Below are 27,039 nucleotides of genomic sequence, written 5' to 3'. Positions count from 1 at the left end.
AATTGTGCCTCGACACGTGGAAGATATAGCCGCATCGTGGGCGTTACACGGCCCTCCCCCTCCTCCACTCCTTTATATACGGGGGAGGGGGGCACCCCATAGAAACACAAGTTGATCATTGATCTCTTAGCCGTGTGCGGTGCCCCCCTCCACCATAATCCACCTCGGTCATATCGTAGCGGTGCTTAGGCGAAGCCCTGTTCCGGTAGCATCATCATCACCGTCATCACGCCGTCGTGCTGACGAAGCTCTCCCTCGACACTCTGCAGGATCATGAATTCGTGAGACGTCACCGAGCCGAACGTGTGCAGATCGCAGAGGTGTCGTACCTTCGGCGCTAGGATTGGTCGATCGTAAAGACGTATGACTACATCAACCGCATTGTCATAACGCTTCTGCTTACGGTCTACGAGGGTACATGGACAACACTCTTTCATCTCGTTGCTATGCATCATCATGATCTTGCGTGTGCGTAGGAAATGTTTTGAAATTACTGCGTTCCCCAACAGCAGTAATTTTCTGCAACACGAGTCATGTGGCAGAAAGTTTTGTAAAACATAGGTCAAGTTACAATTATTATTTTTTTTGCAATAGAGGCGATCCGTCACCTCCCGAGACGTTGGATCGAGCGAAGTGAGAGACCGATTGTCATCCTCTACCAGTCCAACAAAGGCCGTGTTGCAGTAATTTTCTGCAACACGAGTCATGTTGCAGAAATTTTTGTAAAACATAGGTCAAGTTACAATTTTTTCTTTTGCAATAGAGGCCTTGCTACAAGTTTTTTTTTTTGCAAGGGAAGTCATGTTGCAATTTTTTTGCAATACAGATTTTGTTATAGTTTTTTTTGGCAACAGAGGCCTTGCAGCAATTTAATTAAAGATGTCTATTACAGTTTCTTCTTGCAACGGAGGCCTCGTTGCAGAAAGGAGAGATCATGGGCGCCAGGTCCACCATATCACGTGGAACGCATGGTGTGCAACCAAAGCGGCGGACGCGAGCGTGATAATCCGCCAGCTGAACCATATCATTTCTCATACTTTATTAAATATCTAAACATTTTCTAAATTATATGAAAATTTATTTGAATACATAAACACTTTCAAAAATCATGTTAATATGTTTATGAAATATGTGAACACTTTTAAAATTACACAAACATTTTTATAATTCTTAAATATTATTTTTACTATATATGAATACTTTTAAAAATAATATATTTTTACTATATATGAATACTTTTAAAAATAATATGCATCACATCAACATTTTTTAAAGTAAGGTATTTTTGTATGTATATTATTTACAAACAAATATTCTAACTCTATTTTTATTACTATAATTATAATTTACATAATTTTTGCAATTTTGTAAAGAAGGAAAAAGACTAACATATGGAAAATGAGTTGCATTGACTACAACCCATTTAAGCCCCACGAGTGTGTATGGTTATAAGACATTAAGTCTAGCTATCCTTAGTACTCCATCCATTTTTAAATATAAGTCTTTTTAGAGATTTCAATACGGACTACATACGAAGGTATATAGACATAGTTTAGAATGTAGAGTCACTCATTTTGCTCCATATGTAGTCCACATTGAAAAATCCAAAAAGACTTATATTTAGGAACGGAGGGAGCAAAAATCAAATCGATTGTAATTGAATGGAGTGGCTAGCATGGCTGGCAAGATAGCATGAGGCTACGAGTTCGAACCCTAGTGGCCATCATTTTTATATATTCTCTCTGGTCCATTTTTGTTAGCGTCCCAGGCCCAGCTCCCAACCTCCAGCATATGTTTGGACGTTTTCGGTGTGCATCGGACACACCAGTACAAGCAAAGAGCCCACTACATCCCAAAAGACTAGCCTGAAGGGAGTGTGGCACTCCTTATAAGGTGGTCCTAGCCCCCTCCCATATCCGAGGTGGGACTAAAGTCACTGGCAACGCCCAATGGCCAGCGTCTCTGACACCTCACCCCTCTAAACAGGGCGGACTGGGGCCCAGCTCTGATACCAATTGTTAGCGTCCCAGGCCCAGCTCCCAACCTCCAGCATATGTTCGAACATTTCCGGTGCGCATCGGACACACCAGTACAAGCAAAGAGCCCACTACATCTCAAAAGACTAGCCTGAAGGGAGTGTGGCACTCCTTCTTATAAGGTGGTCCTAGCCCCCTCCCATATCCGAGGTGGGACTAAAGTCACTGGCAACGCCCAATGGCCAGCGTCTCTGACAATTTTACTATGCATATAAGATTTATGTCAAGTCAAACTTTGCAACATTTGACAAAATTTATATTAGAAAATATAAACATCTACAACAGTAAATATATATATAATATGAAATTACATTCCATAACGAATCAGATGATATCGATTTGGTATTGTGAATATTGATAATTTTTCCTATAAGGCTGGTCAAATTAGAAATACTTTAACTTCTAGCAAACCTTATATGCAAACTAAAAAAACCGACAGGAGCATGTTCAACACGGTTGTCTGGTGTGAGCTAATTAAACGGGATCCTTCACATGCTAGATGAGAGGTGCTTCGCACGTTGCATAGATTGTGGGCTGGATATATAATGCAAAGAGGCTAAAAAGTTGTGATGTTGCTTGGGAATATGGAATGGAAGGGGTGCGTGATCGCTTGGCATGTGTGCACTGCGTGCAGTAGTGCAAGAGAAGCTATGAAAGTAGTCTTTGAGGTGTGAACCAACATGTGGTTAAATTTGAATGGTCATAAGAATAGTGATATTCTCAGCCCACCGAGATTTAAGTCCTAAACTTGAAGGTTTAAGTTCTAAATTTGATATTGACGCTCGCATTTTTCTGAATTTATTTTAGATTTTTCGGCAATGTTCACTCCCTGGGAGAAGACGTTTTTGTCGACTACGAGATGCATGTGGTAACTTCATCAATCTCAAGATACTATGTCAAAGGAACAACGTGCAACGTCGCATGCATGTTGTGGCGTTGGTGAGACCATAGAAACAAAATAAATTGTGGCGAGAGCCAACAAATCTCTGCTGTTGTGTGTAGTGCATGCTTGGAGGCTTTACCTGCTCCTTATTATTGGGATACGATGAAAGTGAAAATGTGAAAGGAACCATCTACAGAGATATCTGAATGTTTTCTCGATTGAATTTTAAAGTTGGAAAACAGTGCGCAAAGGCATCAGGAAATTTGGAAGACAGTGTGCAAAAGCTAGCAATATACGTAACTTTTTTTTTCAAATCAGTTCGGATGATCTTGATACATTAAAATAAAATAAGAAGAGATTTTCTCGGGGGTTTTTTAACATCAGTACAAACACAAGCGTTCATATACACGCGCATACACTCACCTCTATAAACACACACACGCATATCCTACCCCTATGAACACCTCCGAAAGACTGAGCCGGCATATCATCTTGAGATTTACGAAGTCACCGTAGACACCTCGTCGTCGACGGAAACGTCTCCTCCCACTGAATGTGCATCACCAAAAATCCTTAAATAAATACAGGAATAAATGCAAGCACCAAGATTTGAACCCTGATGGGTTTGGGATATCACAGTCCCTCTAACCATCCAACCACAGATTGGTTCATGATTTTCTCGGCTAAGATATAGAAAACCGGACCAAGTTTAGGCAATATTTGTTTCTTGATGCGCAAACTAATTTTACAGATCAAGTTTTTACATGGAGACAGGTATATTGTGTGCTAAGTCACTCGTCTTTTCGGTGGAAGACGAACAAAACAAATCGACAATCAGTTACGAAAAAATGGAAAATATGTAAATGTAAGACCGAAACCGCCATGTTTTAAATCCTTCCCTGTCAACACAAGATAACTAAATTCTATTTTATTTCTTGGTGCACAAATTGAATTTAGAGATCAAGTTTTTACATGCACAGATATATCTGGTTCCAAGTGACACATCTTTTGGGTGGAAGACTAACCAAACAAATTGAAAATCAGCTTAAAAATGGAATATATCTTTTGGATGGAAGATTAACCAAACTTGAAAAACGGAACGTTTGTAAATGCCAAAGGCCATGTTTTCCTTGCCATCCAAAATGCCAAGTGGATGACAAAACAAAATGCATGGATGACAAAATAAAACAAATGCACCAGCCGGGAATCAAACCCGGGTCTGTACCGTGGCAGGGTACTATTCTACCACTAGACCACTGGTGCTTCTTGTTTGCCTTTCCTACAACAAATTATATGTAGTATCATTTATATGCCTATTATCTATCTAGTCAAGGGGTTGCACTAGAAGTTAGCAGAGGGCTATGGGAAATTGGGAATACCGAACAACTATCGGGAAGACCAAACTCATGGTTTTCACCCAAAGAGTCTGGAAGTACACCCAGAAGTTTTCAAAATGCAATTTTGATCGCCACTTGTACCACTTTTCACATAAGATCATCTGCTTTTCTGGCCAGCGAAATACAACATTATAAACTCAAAGAAAATATGAATTATTTATCTTGTTAAAGAAGTACAGCAAAAATCCCTTGCCAGCTTGTAGAAGACGACCGCGGGAAATACTACTAGCGGTTCAATATTTCAATTTACAACAACCTTCATGCATGCTCAACAAGTCGGAGTCTTCCCCATCCCCCTTCTACACTCTGCCCCAGGCAACGATCACCCTTCCCGTGGGTGTTGGATGCATGGGGTTGGCAATGGTAAGGCTCCTTGAGGCCTTGTTTGCTTGCTAGTGATGTAATCCACTTGTGGTTCGGTGTTTTATATATAAAGTGGGGCGAATTTTTTTTTCGATAATCCATCAGTGAAATTAATTCATCTAGAGGTGTTGCCCCTCTAGACGTTAAGGTTTTTACAATCCGGTTTTTTATTATAACTAGTAAATGCGTACATACAATGCACGTTGATATTAGGAAGAAAATTAATTACACATTGGTATTAGATAGGATATGACTTACGCGTTAATTATGTGATTACTATGGAGGTTTGTATTTTGTGTGATATTAATTCTACGCTAAACATGTTAAGTGCTCACCATTTGAGCAATTTACGTCGTTGGATTGATATGATTTGATTGATGGCCGAGATTACTTGGATCTGCCTCTTTGTCTTTTTTATATTAATAAAAAATTGGCAGAGATAATTGGATCAATCATTTTTTGTAATGACATCATGTTCAACCCCGTTGTTGTTTCCAAAAAGAAAATCAACAACAGTCAAAACTTGCAAGGACCATCCCATGGTTCCACCTGTAGATTAGTCGAAGACATTATATTCCTAAGGTATCAACATGTGTACATCGACTTTCTTCCTATGTTGATGAGACGATCCATATTTCAACCCAGAAACTACAACTTTTCACTTATAAATAAGTAAGGGTCTGTTTAGGACACATCTAGAACTGATTTTCACTCTGTTTGTGGTCTATTTTTTTTGTCCTAGTTTTTTTTGTTTCTTGTTGATGCATTATATACTTGTAGGAGGTTAGATGTGACATCTTTAAAAAACATCTAGATGTGAATTAGACAAACTGAATAAGTAAATAACTCAGGCTTTCAACCTCAACACTACGAACTTCCAACCCAGTCAGTCTAATAAACCGACACATACAAAGCTTTCAGCTAGTTTTTTCATTCACATGTTCCACTAGTTCGAAGTTGCTGCTCTTGTGGACAAAGTTGATGCAGAAGTCACTGGGAAATAATAGTATCATGCAACTCTGCATCCAATCGAAGAGCGAAAGTGATAATATTATAATTTTCAAAGAGATAGGCAATGTGTTCTCGTTTGTTTGGTTTTTGAACTTCAGTGTGTTCTCGTTAATCTCGCAATGGTATTACGACATCATCTCTGACAAGCATCTCATGCACTGCGGAACTACATGCCAGTAGTTAAATATCAAGTATTCGTAACACAGATACAGAAAATGGTGAACACGGAAAATATTGATTATTAAGTAGATCCATCAGAACAAAATGCACCGAGGGCATTGGCAGAACACCCAAGGGCAACCCTCCGATACGATATGTACCACTACCAACAGAAAAATGCATCCAAAGATGCAGCTGAGTAAGTTGTGCTAAAAGGAAAAGCACGAAAACTAAAACTGCATTGGCTAACTAGTAATCTCACATTTGCAAACAGGGCACAGTTTCTTTCTTCTCAGCCATTCGTCGATGCACTGCAAGGTGAAAGCAATTTCACATCAGAAATGCAAACACATTACATAACAAAGGACAAGGGTTATTGCACCTGACAGCAAGACTGCATACCTCTTTGTGGAACTTGTGAAAGCATGGCAAAGTGCGGATGGTATCTCCGAAAGATGGATTTTCAAGGCAGACTGTGCAAGGCTCTTCGGTGCTAGTTGACTGTAAAAGAAAAAGGACTAGTCAACAGGACTTCTTACGGAGAAGCCATAAAACAGATGCCACTATGTAAGTACTGACCGACTAATTTACCTGAAATACTGACTGAGGCAAGTTATTGATCTGACTTTCCGACGCACCAGTATGCTGGTGGTTATTTTCATCTAACGCAAGTAGCGCATCATAATCATTTCTGCAACAGAAGCTCCTTTAGTAAGTGTTCAACATTTGTACAACTTATTTATTTACCATCAGCAGATTGTATCAACTTTATGTTACCCTATCCACTACGTAGAGAACCCAGAAGAGTAAATCAAAGATACATTCAAGTCGGAAAACAGTTTATCTTTTAGAAGACTGTAATCACATAAATATGACCCAGCTACACAATACAGTGAAGCTGCTATACCATGATGCAACGCTACATGTAAAACAATCAGCAAATAGCTAACTGAATCAAAATATGTAAGTTGTTTCAAGTTCTCAAAATACTCAGCCAACTTCACTCGAGCAGTGGAAATAGAACAGGGAGGCGCCACTTACAAATCGATATTAGGTTGAATATGCGCAGCACGATATCCGGCACGAAAAGCCCTCTGAAAAATTGACACTAGAAGCTGTTAATGATCTTCGAGAATCGATTCAGGCAATCACAAACTGTAAACTCAAGGAAGGTTTTACTTGATGCGAGAGTATACTACACATTTTAGATTACTTTAAACAGCTGCTCAACATATATACAACCCATTGCTTACAAAAACAAATTTGTGACACAAAAAGGACACCCTCTCTGATAAGGAGAAGGAAAGTCATGTTCTGAGGTGGTTCAGTACTCCAAGGAGATGAAACGCAACCAATTTGGTAAATCGTGAAAATTCAAAGCATGGAGATTAGAAAGTTCACATGGAAGTCACATACAGCTCATCACAGGAAATCAGTGTCAAAAAGTTTTTCACCGTGATAGGAATGTTCTGTTCGTAGTAGGAAGGCATATAACTTCGTTATATAGTTAATACAAACTAAAAGTACACACAAGCTGTCTTGACTTAATTTCATGCCATTCGGTATATACTTACAATAACTTAGGCAGTAAGATTGAGTTAAATGTGAATGACATCGAAGCAGAAAGATATGGCAGTCTTATCTTTTAAACCTAAAAATCTTCCTTGAAAGTAGTTATAGGATTTAAAAGGTAGAGGAACTACAAGGGCAGGAGAGAAGCAATACCAAACCCAAAGTTACTGGAGCTGCATTCTGTATATGGGAAATTCCCGTCTCATATCTGGCCCTAATACCACGCTGAGAAGCACTTAAACGCGATGCCCGTGCAGCTCTCTAGCCAAAAAAGGATAAGAAGATAAAATATGTCAATCTCCACACATGCAAGGTATTTAGTCATAATGAATATTCACTATATATGGGAACATCCTTCGAAGTAAACAAGGTTGTTTGACCTGTTATGAATAGCATGAATATTCACTTAAGCATAGTCAACCTAACAAATGCTTACCAGCATCGTTCTGATTTTTAGCATGAATGGTCACTTAAGCATAGCCAAACTAACAAATGCTTATCAGCATAGTTCTGATTTTAATGGGCGTAGCAATTGAGAAGCCGGGAAATTGCTGCTAGCAAAGCTAACGAAGGAACTGCGAATGTGCAAGCTAGGTTTGGAGCAACATAAAGGGAATGCATCAAAAAGAGGCATAGTGATTTTAGTTTAAATAAAAATATCAAAGATATCAACTAACTTCCAAAAAACCAACAACGAGACAGGTGTTCTTACGGTATCGTTGGGAAGCCACCTTGCAGGTGCTCTTACAGCTCGAGATGTCCGTTCTGCATCTTCTTCATGTTGAAGTGACATTGCTACGATTGCATCAATCTGCTTTATGAAAAACAATTATCTCACTGAAGAACTAGTAGAACCTCCAAGAAGTTGAGAAAAATACACACGCACAACACAAATACAAGGTGCGGAAGAGATGATCAAGAATTACCTCTTCTCTAGGAGCAGCACGAGGTGTTTCATTGTAAAGCTGCTCCTGAAGTTGCCGAGCCAACAATTCATCAGCCTCCAACTGTGCACTTACGTTAGGATCAATCGAGGTTCTATTACTGCGGCCACTCAGACTAGATCGAGCTTCAGGGGAAGATATGTCATCAATATCTATTACAGAAATATTATGACGACGAGTGGTACGATTTCTGCCAGCTGTTGTGTCTGAAGATGCAAGACATGAACTACCAAGTTCATTAACAGAACTAGAGCTTTCACCAGGATGATAGGAACTTGTGGCGTGTTTCCTCTTTCCTTTACTGATCCTTATTGTCCTATTCCTCAAACTTGCAGACCGTGCAGCGGCTGCTGCACCAAATGAGTTATTGCTGTCTTCTGCTGCGGTTTCATGACCCTGATTAGATGGTCCAGAAGATCCAGATTCCATTCCAGAAGTACTGGTCGTCTTACACAACAATGACACGGGTAACTTAATAGTATGATTATGTGTTGTTCTCCAACCTTGCTGAGAAATGCCAGTACTGTCGTCATTTACAAAAGAAGAACCTACTGGGGCCCTTGGACAAACCCTGCAACAGAGGGTGAATAAGATTCTAGATACGTGACAGATGTCTAAATAGTATAAAATATGAATTAAGCATGCTTCCATTTACTGAACAAAGTAGATTCACTTTTTTTAGCTTCTACAAATTCAGTTGTGTTTTAAACACTACATTGATGTGCATGCACTAAAAACTTTATGAACTCCGATTCAATTTCAACCAACACACATTAAAATCCGGGATTGACCTATTGCAATGTTCGGAGAACAAACAATTCTTCAATACGTTGTACTCGTCTAGTACACAGAGAGATAGGGCATACCTCATCGTATCAGCCTCTCCAGCCTGCTCAATTCCCATAACATGATGGATGATTTCTTTGCCCTTGTTCTTTAAACCTTCAGAACAGTTACTGCTGCTTGCTTGATTTGCACCCTGTGGAATTAGAGTCCCCCCAGCACTGGCTGTTCTGAACTTCTCGGATGCAGTTGTTTCCATATAGTTTACAGAGGCTCCATTCTTTGTTATTGTTGGTGACTTATCAGTAAGATCAATTATAGTTCCTGTATGAAAAACATCATCCCGAGGATTTCGATAGTGTAATACCCCACTTGTAGAGCACATTTCCCGCTTTTCATCAGCAATTACACTTGTTTTGACTACGTTAGAGGGAGAAATACAACCATTTCGCACCAGCTTTCTCCGAACCACTTGTCTTTGAGGAACATCGCATGGTGTACTTGAGAGTCCTGCTGTACCCGGGATATTGATCGCTTCTCTTCTTTCCTCCCTGGGACCCGATGCTGGAAAAACATCAGAACCTACTACTTCCTTTAGCCCATTAGAGGTGCTAATTTTTGCTCTGTTTCGCGGGTTTCCCACCGTGGTAGTAGGAAGAGCTGACCCCACACCAAGAAAGTCCACATGCCGACGGCTTGTGTCTCGATGACCAACCTGCCCTTCTCTGGTTTGGCAGCTACTGCCCCTTACTCCATCACTGCTACAAATCATGTGATTTGAAATGCTGCTGCTCTGATCCAAATCATGACTGTGAGCCCCATTCCCGTTCACAACAGATTTCCCAGTAGTCCTATCTAACTTTGGTGGGGACAATTTCCGAGCCAATTCAGCTTGTTTAAAAATATTGTCAGTGTCTAATGGTGCAGTAAGTTCACTAACTGCATCACCTCTACTTGATTGACCTTGGGTTGAAATATTCTTGATCTTAAATTTGAGTCTCCGGGCTGGTGAAGGATTTCCAGCCATCCTTGTTACACCTCTCGTAGCAGCTGAGCTTGATACAGCGCACACTGACTGCTGTACTCGGTCAGGAGTGTCAGGAACCTCAAAAATGTGATCAGTGTTCATGTCAACCATATTATCCCGCCACTTATTTCAGTTGCAGATAAGTTTGCCCCCCCTTAACTTTTACATGTAAAAACACGATCACAGAAGTTTCTCCAACACTATCTGCAACATGCAGAGAAATGTTACAAAAAGAGCATAACTACTGCATGTCCTCATTACAAGATGATCTTCAGGAAAAAAAATTATAAGTAGCAATCGAAGGTGAGAAAGCTAGCTAAATTTTTATGTAGGAAGAACAGCTGCTGTGTGACAGAAAAATACTAGAAAAGGTAAACTAACTCCATGGTGATGGCAGAGAGGACACCCTGGCAATGGCTGGTGATTTGGCAGGTGGTGGTGGTTACTGGGGATAGGTTATTGAGCAGGGAGGAGAATGGTACAGAGGCATCAAGGAACGGATGATATTACTGAAGATCAGGGAGGTCAGGGCAGAGAGACCAGCAGGTGTCACCGCAGTCATGGACAGTGGCAGTGGGCACCATGGGAAGTGTGTAGGCCGGTGGCTGGGGTCAGGATCTAGTTTGACGGGATAAGGAAGGAATTAACTGAAAGTATAGATAGAGTTGGGGGTCAACAATGGTTGGATTGGATTCAACAGTTACAACATATCACAGTGGATTTACTGGAAACAGACACACCGAGCTAGAAAATATATTGCCAATGAAAGAACGGGTAATAGAAGCAAGCAACAGATGAATACTCTATATGCTAGCCATCACATAACAACATAAGACCATCAGGTTAAACGAATTTAACAGCAATTTGCATGGACCACTGAGCATATCAACCACCTGCCATCTTCCCCCAGAATGAAGTGTTAATACTTTCTATCTGCTATCAAAGTTGCGGCTTAACTGAGACAATTCAAAAGAGTACACATGATCTTGCAGTAAATGAAAATCTAATGATAAGATGCCCTGTACTCGCAAGGAAATCGGCCCCCCATGATCCGCCAGTTCCAGGGCCGGATCTAGATGGCGTGCACCGGCAGACCCCAAAATTTCTCGATGTGCCAGTGGGGATTTTAACTAATTTACTAATCAAGGATGAAAGGGGGGTCATACCTCAGCAACCGAACGGCCAAAATTGCGGACGGGGTCGAGACACCAGGGACGCGATGGGTTGAACGGGAACGGGAACGGCGACGGCGGCGACGCGCGTGAGAGGCGGAGGGGTTTGCGCGGGGTGGGGCGGGGCGGCGCCGGTGTGACGGATTGGTAGCCGCGGACGCTGAGGGCGCGGCGGCAACTCTATGGAGTCTACAGCCGCCTCGGGTCGGATTGGGGGCGGCGACGCGTCAGGACTCCGTTGGAGGGGGGGAGGAATAGGACACCGGTATGCTATATGGGACGGCGGAGAGCAATCCGTGGAGATGTGGATTTTGAATCCGGATCGTGGGCGCACTTTTGATTATATAAGTAATAGTAATAATTAATAAAATCAAACTAGAGGCGTGTTTCTTTCTTTTTTTTGGCAAGGCTATTAATTAGATTTTTTTCTGACTATATTTGATTTTAACTTGAGCCCGCAATTTAAATGTCAGATCTAGACCGTTCGTTCGATCAACCTCATTTAATAAAATCAAACTAGAGGCGTCAACTGAAAGCAGGCATCCACCCTTGTTTAAATGTCAGATCTAGACCGTTCGTTCGATCAACCTCATTTAATAAAATCAAACTAGAGGCGTCAATCTACCACTGTTTAAATGTTAGATCTAGACCGTTCGTTCGATCAACCTCATTTAAATGTCGTTCGGTCAATGCAATGTTGGACTCTCTAACCTGCATTTTTTTTCTTAAAATGAAGGCAAAAGGATTACATCATCCGTTAATTAATGGAAAACGATTCAGATCAGACGGCCGATCCAGCGCGAGCATCCGCCGCCTCTCCCGTGCGATGTGCGTGTTGCGTGGGACCCATCCAGCATTATCTGTATGGAGTAGTTCCCTTCATCTTTATCTCACCCACACCAACTGCTCAACCTTTTCCTTTCTTCCATGGCGTTTTGTCTCTCTCAAGTCTTCTCTCAATCTCCTACCCAAATCTCCTACTAGATGATGTTGTTTTTTGCAGCCAGTGCGTGGTTCAGGGAACTGCGACTGCATGCAAGACCTCGTCCATGCCGCCCCTGACCATCACCAGCCGTGCGAATAGCGACGGTGTTGTCAGCAACGGTGGCAGTGTTTCTGAAACATCATCTTTGTTGCAATTTTTTCTGCAATATCCTGTGTGTTGCAAAAGCTCCTTCAATAACATGGCAAAAGAATTCTGCAACAAAATCTCTGGTGCGAAAAAAAATCTGCAACAAGGCTTGTGTTGCAATAATGGAGGACGTTGCTAGTTGCAAAAAATAAAATCTGCAACAAGATCTCGGTTGCAAAAAAATTCCGCAACAAGGCTTGTGTTGCAATAATGGAGGGTGTAAAAAAATGTGCAACAAGGCATGCGTTGCAATAATGGAGGGCGATGCTGGTTGCAAAATATTTCCGCAACAAGGCTTGTGTTGCAATAATGGAGAGTGTCGCTGGCCACTCGATGCACCAGATCTGATGGCTGGCGACCCGGCCGATCTTTTAAAACGATCCGCCGGCTGACGCGTAGCTGCCCCCTTAATTAATACATATAAAGAGAGTTGTCCAATTATTCGGCATGAGCGGTTAACTATCTCAAAAACGGTCAACAATAAAAAGAAGGAAGTTGTTCAGTTAATTAACAGAAAAATGAGCAAAATAATCACAACCCGTTGAGCGGCACATACGAAATACCCCACACACGCTACAACGAATAAAAGGTTTGCTTCTCTCCAAGCACACTTCGTCATCACTTCTCTCCGAGCAAGTGAATCCAACTTCATCGCGAACGACCACGGACCTAGCCGACACCATAGAGGATGTGCAAAGCCACGTAAAGATCTATGCCAATCAATCGGTCACCCGCAACGGGACAACACAACTTCGAATATGGCGGGGAGCTAAAAAGGAGACCTATGCAAGGCTAGACACGAAAGATAGTTGAACAGGCCACCTCCCGCCCTGACCCCGTCGTTGCAACTCCGACTTCAAAACGATAATCAGGCCAAGGCAAACGCGCAAACATGCGATAGAAGAAACAACTACCGTAACCATTACCGCTATTCGAACTTCTCTCACCTCATCGTCTTGGCACATATGCCCCAACACCATCACCATTGTTGTTATATGACAATGCCCATTTGAGGAAAGTTCTGCACCACAGATTGAGATGTTGCACATGAGGACGGTTTACCTAGGTTTAGACCCTCGGGTCGAGGTAATACCCTGATTCATGCATGTATATATTGATGATCTGTCTCGCATGAGAACTAGGGTTTGTGTCTACAAGGGATTGATCGCAGGATGGTATAGGGGATAGGGGTTGAAGCCTCATGTGTGCACTGGAATAATGTGAAGAAATATAAGATACCGCTGAGGAGGCCCCTACCTCCCCTTACATAGGTGGACGAGGGGTAGCGTTACAAGAGTCCTGGTCCGTTTACAAGGTAGAGTCCTAATTAGTTTGCAACTAGTCTCTGGCAGAGTCCCTGCTTTGTGCCCACGGTGGCGATGCCCCTTGTATTACCGAAGGAGTTCGAGGAGTGGACTTCGCCCACCCTGCGGTTGTTGGGTCTCTTCTGTCCTACGTACCTATACTTGGGGTCAAGGGACCATCAAACGTCGTCCTCCACTAGTCGCCTCCTTGACCATCGTGATGACCTCCACCATCCTCACACAACCACTAGTCCTTCCAGCTAGTCACAACTCCAAGAACGATACACAGGGGGGTCATGGTATCGGATGGTGCCATCGTCCGATCATGAGTAGATCTAGGGTTTCCCTAGAGTGATCTAAACAGAGAGCGGGCTTTGCGTCATGACGACATCTCGAAAAGAAAGTGATGTCTATGGGACCATGAAACTGGTCGGACCACTGACCCCCTTGCATCCTCTCTAACCACCACAGAGTGCCACCACACCGCAGGTTGCTACAACCCACACATCATTGTAGATCGTCGTTGTTGCCGATCATCCAAGGCGTTGCTCGTCACAGAACGGGTAGCAAGACCAAGGTTCATATCTGCCGCCGCGAGGCCCATCCCGTTGCTTGCTCCCGCAGGAGTAGTTGGTATTCCCCCAAGTGTAAGGGTGAAGTAGCCCAACGTCTAGTATTTTCCTCAGTTAGAGGACCAAGGTAATCAATCTAGTAGGAGCTCTCCCATCGAACAAAGTAAGCAGTACCTGCACACAAAACACAGAATAAACTTGTCCCCAACACGGCAAGAGGGTTGTCAAAGCCCCTTGTCTTGCTAGTCACAAGATTAAACACAATATACAGAGATAATTGGTAGCAAAAATAAATAGGGCATCAAGGAAAATGTTTGTTTTCAGTAAAGGAGAATAGACCCGGGGCCATAGGTTCACTAGTGACATCGATCTCTCTCAAACAAGCAAGTGGCATGGAAGCGATTATATTGCAATATTTATATTTATGACTATGATTATTCATGGTATAATCTTATATAGACATTACATCCGTGATGATTAGACCATTGATCCAACTGCATCTACTACTAATGCTCCACTCAAAGACCATTATCCATCATGCATCCCGAAGTATTAAGGGACTGTTTGGATTGTGTCTATCATTGCCATATATTGCTACATGATTTTTGCCACACTTGCCTTAGTTGAGTTGCTTAAATTGTTAGCCACACTTTGGCTTGCATAAGGGAATCTTGCCACACTTTTTATGTCTGTGACATGTGGGGTTCACTGCTCATAAAAAATTCTTGCCTTAGGTGTGGCTAGAACCAAACACCTACCTAACTTTGTCAAACGTGCCTAAGGTTAGGTGTGTCAAAGTGTGGCAAGGTGTGACTAGAAACCAAACTGTCGGAGTTCTAGGAACGGGGGTCCACAGACTTGCCTGCCTGCGGCCTGCGGCGTGGCTCAAGCGGGGCCCAGCGGGGCCCATCTTCATCAGCTCAAGTTCAAAGACCCTTGCGAGAGGCCAAGCCTCGCGGGGTGGACGACAGGAAGCTTCCTCAGAGGCAGCCTCATCAGGCAGGCTCGCGAGGAGGCGGGGAGATCAAGGCAGGGGTACCTCGCGAGGAACCCGTGACGCAAGCCATGACGATCGAGACTAGGCGGGCGCCGGCCTGTGCAGTGTCCTTGTTTCCCCTTTGGTGCAAAGGGGGCAAGCACAGGCCAAGGAATCAGGCAAAGGTTACCATTCCGGTGCAACGAGACCAAGACCAGCCGAACGGCAGGATGGAGGTCATCGTGGAGCCCAAGACGGCGTCATCACCAGTGCTTTTGGCAGCCGAAGACCACCTTTGGTCAGGATAACTTGTACTAGATGTTCCCCTTCGAAATGGCCAATTGTTGGCGCCCTTCCCGCTCATTATTTGGGGAGAGGCCCAGGGCCTCTATAAATAGAGCTAGCCACCACAGAGTAGGGGGACCCCCGGAGAGATCTGGTAGAACCCCAGCAGAGAGAGAGAGAGCCAACTGAACTCACCCTAACAGTTCATCGCACCAGCTCAAGAACACCTCTTGCGAGGCTGTTCTTCCCTTGTACTGTCCATCATCAGCCCCAGAGGCAATCCACCTCACCACACACTGGAGTAGGGTATTACACCACAACGGTGGCCCGAACCAGTATAAACATCGTGTCTCTTGTATTGTTCATCATTTTCATCTTAGTTCGCACGAGAGGATCGGACGTAGATCGGTAGGGGAGAGATCTTCGTGCGCACCCCAGTGTTCGAACCTCAAGGGTCTGCCGGAACCCGAAACCCGACATTTGGCGTGCTAGGTAGGGGTGCGCCGGAGTCCTCCTTCCTGACGACCCGCTCTCCCCCGACATCGCATCCCGCCCTCATGGCGGACAACGCGCCGCCCGCTCCAGCAACGGATGCCAACACTGGGGCCAGGGGGCTCCGGGCCTTGGCCCCCGCCTTGCGGCAAGTGTAGTGGCCGCGCAAGTTCAGGCCCGAGATGCCGCCGCGCTACGACGGCACGACGGACCCGATGATTTTCCTGCTTGCGTACGAGGAGGCCGTCCTCGGAGCCGGGGGCGACGACCGGGTGATGGCCAACTGGTGACCCATGGCCCTCACCGGTGTCCCACGCGCGTGGCTCCTCGACCTGCCGACGGCCTCTGTCACCTCCTGGGAGGAGCTGCGCGACCTCTTCCTCGCCAGTTTCGCCGCACCAGCGCCGCCCGTCGTCGCATCTCTCCTGGGTGGCTCCTGGGTACCACCCTCGAGTCATCATGTCAAGTCGTTCGCCCGCCGGATCAGCACCGCCTCCAGGCGCCAAGAAGCCCCCCTGGGCTGGGTGGCGCCCAGGCCGATCTAACCTTCGACTCGGAGGACCACCCCTTCAACCCCATTGGTTCGGGCGCGCTCCCGATGTTGTGCACCCCCACCATCTGCCAGGTAGCCATCACTAGGACCCTCATCGACGGTGGTGCCGGCCTCAACATGCTCTCGGTGGAGGCCTTCAGCCTACTCCACATGTCGCCAGAGCGGCTCCAACCCAGCAGGCCTTTATCGGGCGTCGGAGCCGGTTCCACCGCCTCCTTGGGACAGATCCGCCTCCCAGTGACCTTCAGCACCTGCGACAACTTCCGCACGGAGCTGATCGACTTCGACATCGCCCCTATCAGCCTCCCCTACAATGCCATCCTGGGCTATCCGGCCTTGGCTCGGTTCATGGCAGCAACTCACCCGGCGTACAACCTCATGAAGATGCCCGGGAGCAGCGGTGTCCTCATCGTGTCAGGAGACACAAGGGATGCGTTGCAGGTGCTCCGGCTTGTTTTCAGGGCGGCCACGGTGGCGCAGCCCACTAGCACTGACGCCCTTGAGCCCAAGGGGGCTGCGCCGGCTAAAAAGAAGCAGTTGCTCACCCAAGACAAGGCGGAAACCAAGCAGGTACCAGTCGACGAGGACGGGTCCACTAGCGCCACCTTCACCATAGGGGCCCACCTCGAGCCCGAGCAGGAGAAGGCCCTAATCAGGTTCCTGCATGCGAACAAGAAGGTGTTCGCGTGGGAACCAGATCAGTTAGCGGGGGTCCCAAGGGAAGTGATTGAGCATCACCTCAACATGTGCCCCAATGTACGCCCCGTGAAGCAGAAGGCAAGGCGGCAGTCTACTGAGAAACAAGCTTTCATCGTTCAAGAGACTCGGAAGCTAGAGGCGGCGGGGGTTATCCGCGAGGTCCGCTACCCCGATTGGCTGGCTAATCCTGTTGTCGTGCCAAAGAAGGGGGGAAAGAGCGCATGTGCGTCGACTTCACCAACCTCAACAAGGCCTGCCCACAGGATCCATTTCCGCTCCCCCGCGTCGACCAGATAGTCGACTCCACCGCAGAGTGTGACCTATTGTGCTTCCTGGATGACTTCTCGGGCTATCACCAGATCAAGATGGCGGTAGAAGACATGGAGAAGACGGCTTTCCTGACCCCGTGTGGAGTGTACTGCTATACGTGCATGCCATTTGGGCTACGCAACGCAGGCGCGACCTTTCAGCGGCTGATGCACATCGCCTTAGGCCGGCAGCTCGGGAGGAACGCTGAAGCTTACGTCGATGACATTGTGGTGAAGTCTCGTGAGGCAAGAACCCTGATACAGGACCTGGAAGAAACCTTTGCCAGCCTCAACGAAGTGGACCTACGGCTCAACCCGGAGAAGTGCGTATTTGGAGTCCCCTCGGGCAAGCTCCTGGGTTTCCTCGTATCCCACAGGGGCATCGAGGCCAACCCGGAGAAGGTCAAGGCAGTCGAAGATATGAGCCCGCCGAGGACCCTCGGAGAAATGCAGAAGCTCACCGGGCGTGTGACTGCGTCGGGGCGCTTCATCTCCAAGCTAGGGGAACAAGCCCTGCCCTTCTTCAAGCTGATGAAGAAAAAGGGCCCCTTCGAATGGACTGAAGAGGCCGACAAGGCATTCCAAGACCTCAAGAGGTACCTTACCAGTTCGCCAGTGATGGTAGCTCCGCGTCCTCGGGAGCCCCTGGTGCTCTACCTTGCGGCCACCCCCTACTCCGCCAGCGCAGCCCTGGTGGCAGTCAGGGAGGGACGTTGTGCCAAGGCCGCATCGACCGTCCGAACTGAAGCAAAGCAGAGCCAGGAGGGCCTCGCGAAGGCCGCAACCACAGCCGGAAAGGAACAGCCGCAGCAGGAGAACGCATCCCGGAGCAGGAGAGGCCTCTTCTGGTGACCAAGCCCCGGGGGCTCCGTCGTCTCCAGAGACGCCTCGACCTCTAGAGGATGCAAGCAGCGCCAACACCCCCAACCTCGTCGAACATCCTATGTACTTCGTCAGCACGGTGCTACGGGACGCAAGGGCACGGTATCCCATGCCTCAAAAACTCCTCCTCGCGCTACTAGTGGCCTCGCGCAAGCTGCGCCACTACTTCGAAGGACACCCCATCAAGGTCGTCTCAGCATACCCCTTGGAAAGAGTGCTCAGGAGCCCCAACTCAGCTGGAAGGGTCGCCGAATGAAACATTGAGCTACAGGCATTTCAGCTAGAGTTCAACACGACTAGAGTTATCAAGGGAGCCGCACTTGCAGATTTTGTGGCAGAATGGGCAGAAGCACCGGGTCTCGAGGCAGGCGAAGACCGATCACTTTCCCCGGGAAGTGAAGCACCGGACGGCTGGGTCGTGTACTTTGATGGGGCATTCTCCCGACACGATGCAGGAGCTGGCGCAGTGCTTGTGTCCCCTACCCAGGACAAACTCTATTACGCCGTGCAACTCTGCTTCCAGCACGGAGAGAAGGTCTCCAACAACATAGCAGAATACGAAGGCCTGATAGCAGGCTTGAAAGCCGCAATTGCCTTAGGGGTAAAGCGCCTCACCATCAAGGGCGATTCACAGCTCCTCGTCAACTTCTCCAACAAGATATACGAGCCGAAGGACGAGCACATGGAAGCTTACCTCGCTGAAGTCCGCAGGATGGAGAAACAGTTCTGGGGGCTGGAGCTGCAGCATGTGCCTCGCGACACCAATCAGGAGGCTGACGACATTGCCAAGAGGGCATCTAGGCGGCTGCCGCAGGAACCTGGCGTCTTTGAGGAGCGGCTCTTCAAGCCCTCGGCGGCGCCGTCGCTATCAGGCGCGGCGCAGCCAAGGGAGGAGCCTCCTCAGCCGCCTGCCTCGGGAGCTCCGGTCTGCGGCCCGGCATCAGGGGCACGCCTGCTCCTGGCGTTGGAGCCTCAGGAGGGATGTTGGATCCCGGAGCTCAAGGACTACCTGATGCAAGGGATTCTGCCGGAGAACGAGGAGGAGGCGGAGCGTGTGGCACGGCAGGCCACGGCTTATTGCATCTAGGATGGCGAGCTCTACAGGAAGCGGCCAAATGACGTGTCCCTACGTTGCATTTCCAGGGAGCAAGGAAAGGAACTGCTGGCGGACATACACAACGGAGACTACGGGCACCACTCGTCATCACGAACCCTCGTCGGCAAGGCGTTCCGCAATGGGTTCTACTAGCCCACAGCACTCAGCGACGCCGTTGAGATGGTGAAGGCTTGCGAGGCCTGCCAGTTTCACGCCAAACAGATCCATCAGCCTGCGGGGGGTCTGCAGACCATACCCCTCTCCTGGCCGTTCATAGTTTGGGGGTTGGACATTCTGGGCCCGTTCCCTCAGGCGCCAGGGGGCTATCGCTACCTCTACGTCGTCGTGGACAAGTTCACCAAGTGGACCGAGGTGGAAGATGTCCGCACAATCCCGGCAGGCTCGCAGTCAAGTTCATCAAGGGCCTCGTGAGCTAGTTTGGGGTGCCTAACCGCATCATCACTGACAACGGTTCGCAATTCACCAGTAATCTCTTCAAAACGTATTATGCTAACCTTGGAACGCAGATATGCTACGCTTCGGTAGCACACCCCCGGAGCAATGGCCAGGCTGAACGAGCCAACGCGGAGGTCCTGAGGGGCCTCAAGGCCAGGACCTTCAAGAAGAAGCTGGAGGCCTGTGGCAGGGGCTGCACGACGAGCTCCAGTTCGTGCTATGGTCAATCCGCACGACAGCGACCAAGCCGACTGGAGAGACCCCGTTCTTCCTCGTCTACGGAGCGGAGGTTGTTCTCCCTCACGAGGTCAGACGTTGCTCCGCACGGGTCCTGGCATTCGACGAGGCTCAGCAGGACGCCAAGCGGGGGACGGAGCTCGTGCTGGGGGAGGAACACCGTCGGGAAGCCGCACTGTGAGCGGCAAGGTATCAACAGGCGCTACGATGATACCACAGCCGCAACATCCGCCCCAGGACCCTTGAGGTAGGGGATCTCGTGCTCAGAAGGGTTCTCTCCAGGGAGGGGCTGCACAAGCTCTCTCCCATGTGGGAGGGCCCGTTCAAGGCTGTTCATGTTTCTAGGCCTGGCTCCGCGCGCTTGGAGACTCTGGAGGGAGTACCCATCCAGAACCCATGGAACATTCAGCATCTCCGGAGGTTCTACCCCTGAGTGAAGCCGATGCGTTTTGGAAAAGGCCCAGTGCCTGTGAAGAAGGCGAATGCCTGTGAAGCCGCTGCGTTTTGGAAAAGGCCCGGTGCCTGTGAAGAAGGCGAATGCCTGTGAAGCCGCTGTGTTTTGGAAAAGGCCTGGTGCCTGTGAAGCCGCTGCGTTTTGGAAAAGGCCCGGAGCCTGTGAAGAAGGCGAACGCCTGTGAAGCTGCCGCGTTTCAAGAAAGGCCCGGTGCCTGTGAAGAAGGGCAATGCCTGTGAAGCTCACCGCCCGTGACACTCTCACATAATAATGAGTGGGGTTGTACACGCCACGGAGTCTCCGGAGTGCCGCCCTCGGGCCTCGGGGGCTCCGGCCCACGCCAAGTGGCAACACTTAGCTCCGCGCTGGTGAGAAGACGTCGAAGACTAGAATAGGTGCCGGACGTGGCTTTCCCATTTGCTTTCCGCAGTTGGCTTGTTTATTCCCGTTTGAAGTTTTTATTGGAGTTGCTGACATTCCTGGCTTGTGGCTCTTTGTCTTTCTCGCTCGCTCGCCTCATTTTCTCTCGCGAAGTCTCGCGAGGGAGGATCGCGGGCGCCCTCGCGAGTGTTTTCTGCCCCGATCGTTTGGAGCTTTCCTATCCGAGTCCTCTGCAGGAGCACCCCTCCCAGTCCGTGCCCCACGGGCATCGCGACACGAGCGCAGGACCTGGGCCGATCGCCCCCACAGCTAAGACCATAAGTTACCCCTCCTACTGATCCTTGCAGGGCACGAAGCGCACGAGGAGGCCACGGCCTCGGGAAGCGAGGACCGTGCCAAGCCCCACCGAGCTAAAATAGTTCCCGCGCATGGGAGCGCGGCGCGAAAACACGGCGCAGAAATAGCGGAAACAGTGCGATGGTTAAACAGCAACAGTTCTAATACGCGCTCGTGGGGCCCTACATTACTTACTATTTTTTGCGCAGGATAAGAAAGAAAACAAAACGGGCGTGATCGTCCAGCGCTAATCCACAGCGAAGGCTCGAGCTGCTCCTGGGGCTCAGGTGGATCCCTCCTCTCGCTTCACCGGGGCGCGACGGCGGGCTGACCCGCTACCATCGCCCAAGCGGGCGCGACGGCAAGGAGGCTGGTCGCGGCCACCGCTGGAGGAGTTGCTGCCTGAGAGGGGGTCGCCGAAGCTCGGCGAGCCCCGAGCACCGCCGCCTGTACGCCAGTCGCCATCTTCATCCTGGTCAGGGCCAGGGCTGGGCAGGCGGCCGCGATCGTCGTCTTCAGGGCAACACCCGGCACGGCGACCGTCTTCCCCAAACACCCTCACGTAGAGGGTGGCGTCGCCATCAAACTTGAAGTACAGGGTGCACCACCGGCTCAGGCCACGCGCGTGGGCAAACGTCTGCCAGCCGCATGTCAGAGCCTCGTTCCCAGAAACGGAAACCTCCAGCGACGCCCAGGAGGCCCTGCTACAGCATCCGTCTGCCTGGAGCCAGAAGCCGCACCGGGCGCTGGCCGGCAGTTCATCTACGAAGAAATGGGGGAGCTAGAGCCTGGTGCTGGATGGGTCTGCCGACCACACGACAAACTCCGGCAGCACCTCCGCAGAGCGAAAGCGTGGCCTAGGGGGCGCACACCCACGGCGTGCCCCCATCGGCAACCGGGCACTCACCACCGCGCCGGGAACTGCCTCCATGGCCGCGGGAGGCCACCACGGGGACCATGGTATACTTGCGAGGGCAGCCTCGGCCGCGCTTGGCCGGAGGGGAGTCAGGCCCAGCCTGGGGGCCTTTCCTTTCTCCGCGGCCGAGAATATCTTTGGAGCCATGGGAGCGACGAGTAATCAAGAAGAAAGAAAGGAGCAGCAAGGAGGGACGGGCCGAAGGGGGTCGCCCAGCCCCGTACTTATAGCCGGAGGAGGCCAACCGCCGTGCACCACGATCGCAGGTAATCATGACCGGTTTCTCTGCATGCAGGGACTTATCAAGTCATGCGGTCGCCGAGGCGTCATGGGGAAGCGCAGTCGCCCATGTCCAATCAATCGCCACGCGGCGCCCAAGGCCGCAGGCTGATAGGGCCCGCGGTGCTTCGCGCTTGCCCTTTCGTTTTCCTACTGGGCCCAGCCCGGGCGCGCCTTGGGCCCGGGTGAAGGAAATATGCCCTAGAGGCAATAATAAAATTATTATTTATTTCCTTATTTCATGATAAATGTTTATTATTCATGCTAGAATTGTATTAACCAGAAACATAATACATGTGTAAATACATAGACAAACAGAGTGTCACTAGTATGCCTCTACTTGACTAGCTCGTTGATCAAAGATGGTTATGTTTCCTAACCATAGACATGAGTTGTCATTTGATTAACGGGGTCACATCATTAGGAGAATGATGTGATTGACTTGACCCATTCCGTTAGCTTAGCACTTGATCGTTTAGTTTGTTGCTATTGCTTTGTTCATGACTTATACATGTTCCTATGACTATGAGATTATGCAACTCCCGTTTACCGAAGGAACACTTTGTGTGCTACCAAACGTCACAACGTAACTGGGTGATTATAAAGGTGCTCTACAGGTGTCTCCAAAGGTACTTGTTGGGTTGGCGTATTTCGAGATTAGGATTTGTCACTCCGATTGTCGGAGAGGTATCTCTGGGCCCACTCGGTAATGCACATCACTATAAGCCTTGCAAGCATTGCAACTAATGAGTTAGTTGCGGGATGATGTATTACGGAACGAGTAAAGAGACTTGCCGGTAACGAGATTGAACTAGGTATTGAGATACCGATGATCGAATCTCGGGCAAGTAACATACCGATGACAAAGGAAACAACGTATGTTGTTATGCGGTCTGACCGATAAAGATCTTCGTAGAATATGTAGGAGCCAATATGGGCATCCAGGTCCCGCTATTGGTTATTGACCAGAGAGGTGTCTCGGTCATGTCTACATAGTTCTCGAACCCGTAGGGTCCGCACGCTTAAACGTTCGTTGACGATATAGTACTATATGAGTTATGTATGTTGATGACCGAATGTTGTTCGAAGTCCGGGATGAGATCAAGGACATGACGAGGAACTCCCGAATGGTCCGGAGATAAAGTTTGATATACGGGATAGTAGTGTTTGATCTCCGGAAGGGTTTCGGAATTCACCGGAAGGGGTTCCGGATGTTCCCCGAAATGTTTGGGCACGAGAACACTTTATCTGGGCCAAAGGGGAAAGCCCACGAGGCTTTTGAAAAGTGCAAAAGGAAGTTTTGCGGAGACCAGAGGCTAGACGCCAGGAACCCTGGCGTCTAGCCCTGGAGTCCGAGAAGGACTCTTGCCTTTCGGGTGAAACCGACTTTGAGGAGGCTTTTACTCCAAGTTTCGACCCCAGGGCTCAACATATAAATAGAGGGGTAGGGCTAGCACCAAAGACACATCAAGAAACACCAAGCCGTGTGTCGGCTACCCCGTCTCCTCTAGTTTATTCTCCGTCATAGTTTTCGTAGTGCTTACGTGAAGCCCTGCGAAGATTGTTCTTCACCAACACCGTCACCACGCCGTCGTGCCGCCGGAACTCATCTACTACTTCGCCCCTCTTGCTGGATCGAGAAGGCGAGGACGTCACCGAGCCGAACGTGTGCAGAACTTGGAGGTGCCGTGCTTTCGGTACTTGGATCGGTCGGATCGTGAAGACGTACGACTACATCAACCGCGTTGATATAACGCTTTCGCGAACGGTCTACGAGGGTACGTAGACAACACTCTCCCCTCTCGTTGCTATGCATCACCATGATCTTGCGTGTGCGTAGGAAATTTTTGAAATTACTACGTTCCCCAACACCGGGGGCTACTGTCGGCGTTCTGGGAACTGGGGTCCCCAGACTTGCCTGCCTGCAGCCTGCGGCGGGCTCAAGCGGGGCCTAGCGCGGCCCATCTTCATCAGCTCAAGCTCAAAGACCCTCGCGAGGGGCCAAGCCTCGCGGGGCGGACGACAGGAAGCTTCCTCAGAGGCAGCCTCATCAGGCAGGCTCGCGAGGAGGCGGAGAGATCAAGGCAGGGGTACCTCGCGAGGAACCCGTAATGCAAGCCATGACGATCGAGACCAGGCGGGCGCCAGGCGGGCGCCGGCCTGCGCAGTGTCCTTGTTTCCCCTTTGGTGCAAAGGGGGCAAGCACAGGCCAAGGCATCAGGCAAATGTTACCATTCCGGTGCAACGAGACCAAGACCAGCCGGACGGCAGGACGGAGGTCACCGTGGAGCCCAAGACGGTGTCATCGCCAGTGCTTTTGGCAGCCGAAGACCACCTTTGGTCAGGATAACTTGTACTAAATGTTCCCCTTCGAAATGGCCAATTGTTGGCGCCCTTCCCGCTCATTATTTGGGGAGAGGCCCAGGGCCTCTATAAATAGAGCTAGCCACCACAGAGTAGGGGGACCCCCGGAGAGATCTGGTAGAACCCCAGCAGAGAGAGAGATAGGCGACTGAACTCACCCTAGCAGTTCATCGCACCAGCTCAAGAACACCTCTCGCGAGGCTGTTCTTCCCTTGTATTGTCCATCATCAGCCCTAGAGGCAATCCACCTCACCACACACTGGAGTAGGGTATTACACCACAACGGTGGCCCGAACCAGTATAAACATCGTGTCTCTTGTGTTGTTCATCATTTTCATCTTAGTTCGCACGAGAGGATCGGACTTAGATCGGTAGGGGAGAGATCTCCGCGCGCACCCCAGTGTTCGAACCTCAAGAGTCTGCCGGAACCCGAAACCCGACACAAACAGCCCCTGAGTTTACAAGAAACAGGGCATTGCAATAAACATGAAACATCATTCAATATGATAAGACACCATCGTTTATCCCTAGTGGCAACAATACAATACGTGTCTTGGCCCTTATTGTCACTAGGTTAGAGCACCGAAAGATTGAACCCACTACAAAGCACCACTTCCTCTGAAGAAAAACCCATCAAACCAGGTCAGAGAAGATAGATAGATCAGAGAGCATGCAAAACTATTTAATTATACAGCAAAAAGACCTCAAAAGATTCAATTGATTTCAATGAACAGTCAAATCATAAAGTGACAATTCATAATATCTCGACAAACACTCCACCGATTACATCGAATTCATCCCGATCATGCGAGGCAGCTCACGAGAACATGGTATTGGAGAGAGAGAGAGAGAGAGAGAGAGAGAGAGTCATCTTGCTACCGACCCTAAGGTCCAAATGGAACTACTCACACATAGGCATGGAGGCAACAAGGTTGATGAAGAAGCCTTTGGCAATGGACTCCCCCACTGGTAGAGCCCCGAAACATGCCTCCAGATTGGATCTTCACGAAACAGGAACTTGTGGCGATGAAATAATATAAATTGCTATAAAAATGGTAATATGATGTAACAATAAAAAAAATATAGATACGTTTAAGACGTACCACCCGCCCTCTTTCGACCAAGGTCGCAGCAAGCCCCGTCCAGGCGACAACCCACCTAGGCCTAGAGCTGGAGAGCACCTCACAACGGTCCACCCCACGGCTACCCCTCTATTGTGCTTCCCCCAAGCCGCATCCACCGCGTGTCCCAGCCACCTGCAACAGCCACTGCGACCACTGCCAACAAGGGCACCAATATTGGCTGCCGACACGCACAAAGTAGGTGTGGCCTGATCTAGACAGCCGAGACCGCATTGCTATGGATTTCTCGTGTTTTATAAAAGAACACATGCAAAAACATTGCAACATCTCAAGCCGTCCATGTACCACGTCGCATCGGTTTTCTCTACATGGATAACATGTACAAAGGGTCACACTACTTCAAAACTCTCATGTGGCGATTTTTTTCATGTATGCAACAAATCCCATAGGTCGCCACAAAACCCCCGAGAAGAATAATCACAGTATTACATCATGTGAACCATCATTTGCAATATGAACACAATGTTTGCGCTAGTCCAACTGAATTAGCAGCCATGAGTGGTCCCAAGAGGTTGACTAAGCAGTAGTCCCAAGTGAAATAAGACAGGAAAAAAGATATGCGGAATTTCCGACAAGAACATAATGCGTTTGTATAGTGTGAGACCGAGTAAGCATCTAGCATTTAAAAAAAAACCTCAAATGCAATTGCAAATCTTTAACTGTGGTGCTGCCAGGACTACCTTGTTCTTGCCTCGTGTGCTTTACTCAACTTACGGTGAAATCGAGGTTGTGCCAACATTTCCAGCTTTTGTCTCCACATCAAATTCAGAACCCACAAGGCCCTGTTGTCATAGAAAAATGAAAGCAAGCTGGAAATTTTAAGAAACA

The 27,039-nt window shown here is 48.4% G+C and overlaps 1 protein-coding gene and 1 non-coding gene across 2 annotated transcripts; both read right to left on the bottom strand.

Moving 5' to 3' along the window:
- Window positions 1-4,111: 4,111 nt before the first annotated feature.
- TRNAG-GCC (transfer RNA glycine (anticodon GCC)) lies at window positions 4,112-4,182 on the bottom strand. The gene has a single exon. It is a non-coding gene; the product is annotated as a tRNA-Gly (tRNA).
- A 1,724-nt stretch (window positions 4,183-5,906) lies between these two features.
- LOC123189911 (E3 ubiquitin-protein ligase RNF12) lies at window positions 5,907-11,625 on the bottom strand. Its single transcript, XM_044602429.1, has 9 exons — window positions 11,342-11,625; window positions 9,232-10,379; window positions 8,348-8,936; window positions 8,134-8,232; window positions 7,575-7,682; window positions 6,891-6,943; window positions 6,441-6,540; window positions 6,252-6,350; window positions 5,907-6,160 (listed from the first exon to the last, which is right to left on the bottom strand). Exons 2-9 carry the CDS (start codon window positions 10,284-10,286, stop codon window positions 6,095-6,097), a joined length of 2,169 nt encoding a protein of 722 aa, XP_044458364.1. The 5' UTR covers window positions 10,287-10,379; window positions 11,342-11,625; the 3' UTR covers window positions 5,907-6,094.
- Window positions 11,626-27,039: the final 15,414 nt, after the last annotated feature.

Source organism: Triticum aestivum, chromosome 2A (assembly GCF_018294505.1).
Source record: "Triticum aestivum cultivar Chinese Spring chromosome 2A, IWGSC CS RefSeq v2.1, whole genome shotgun sequence".
NCBI classification, from domain to species: domain Eukaryota; kingdom Viridiplantae; phylum Streptophyta; class Magnoliopsida; order Poales; family Poaceae; genus Triticum; species Triticum aestivum.
This window is presented reverse-complemented; position numbering and strand designations above follow the sequence as displayed.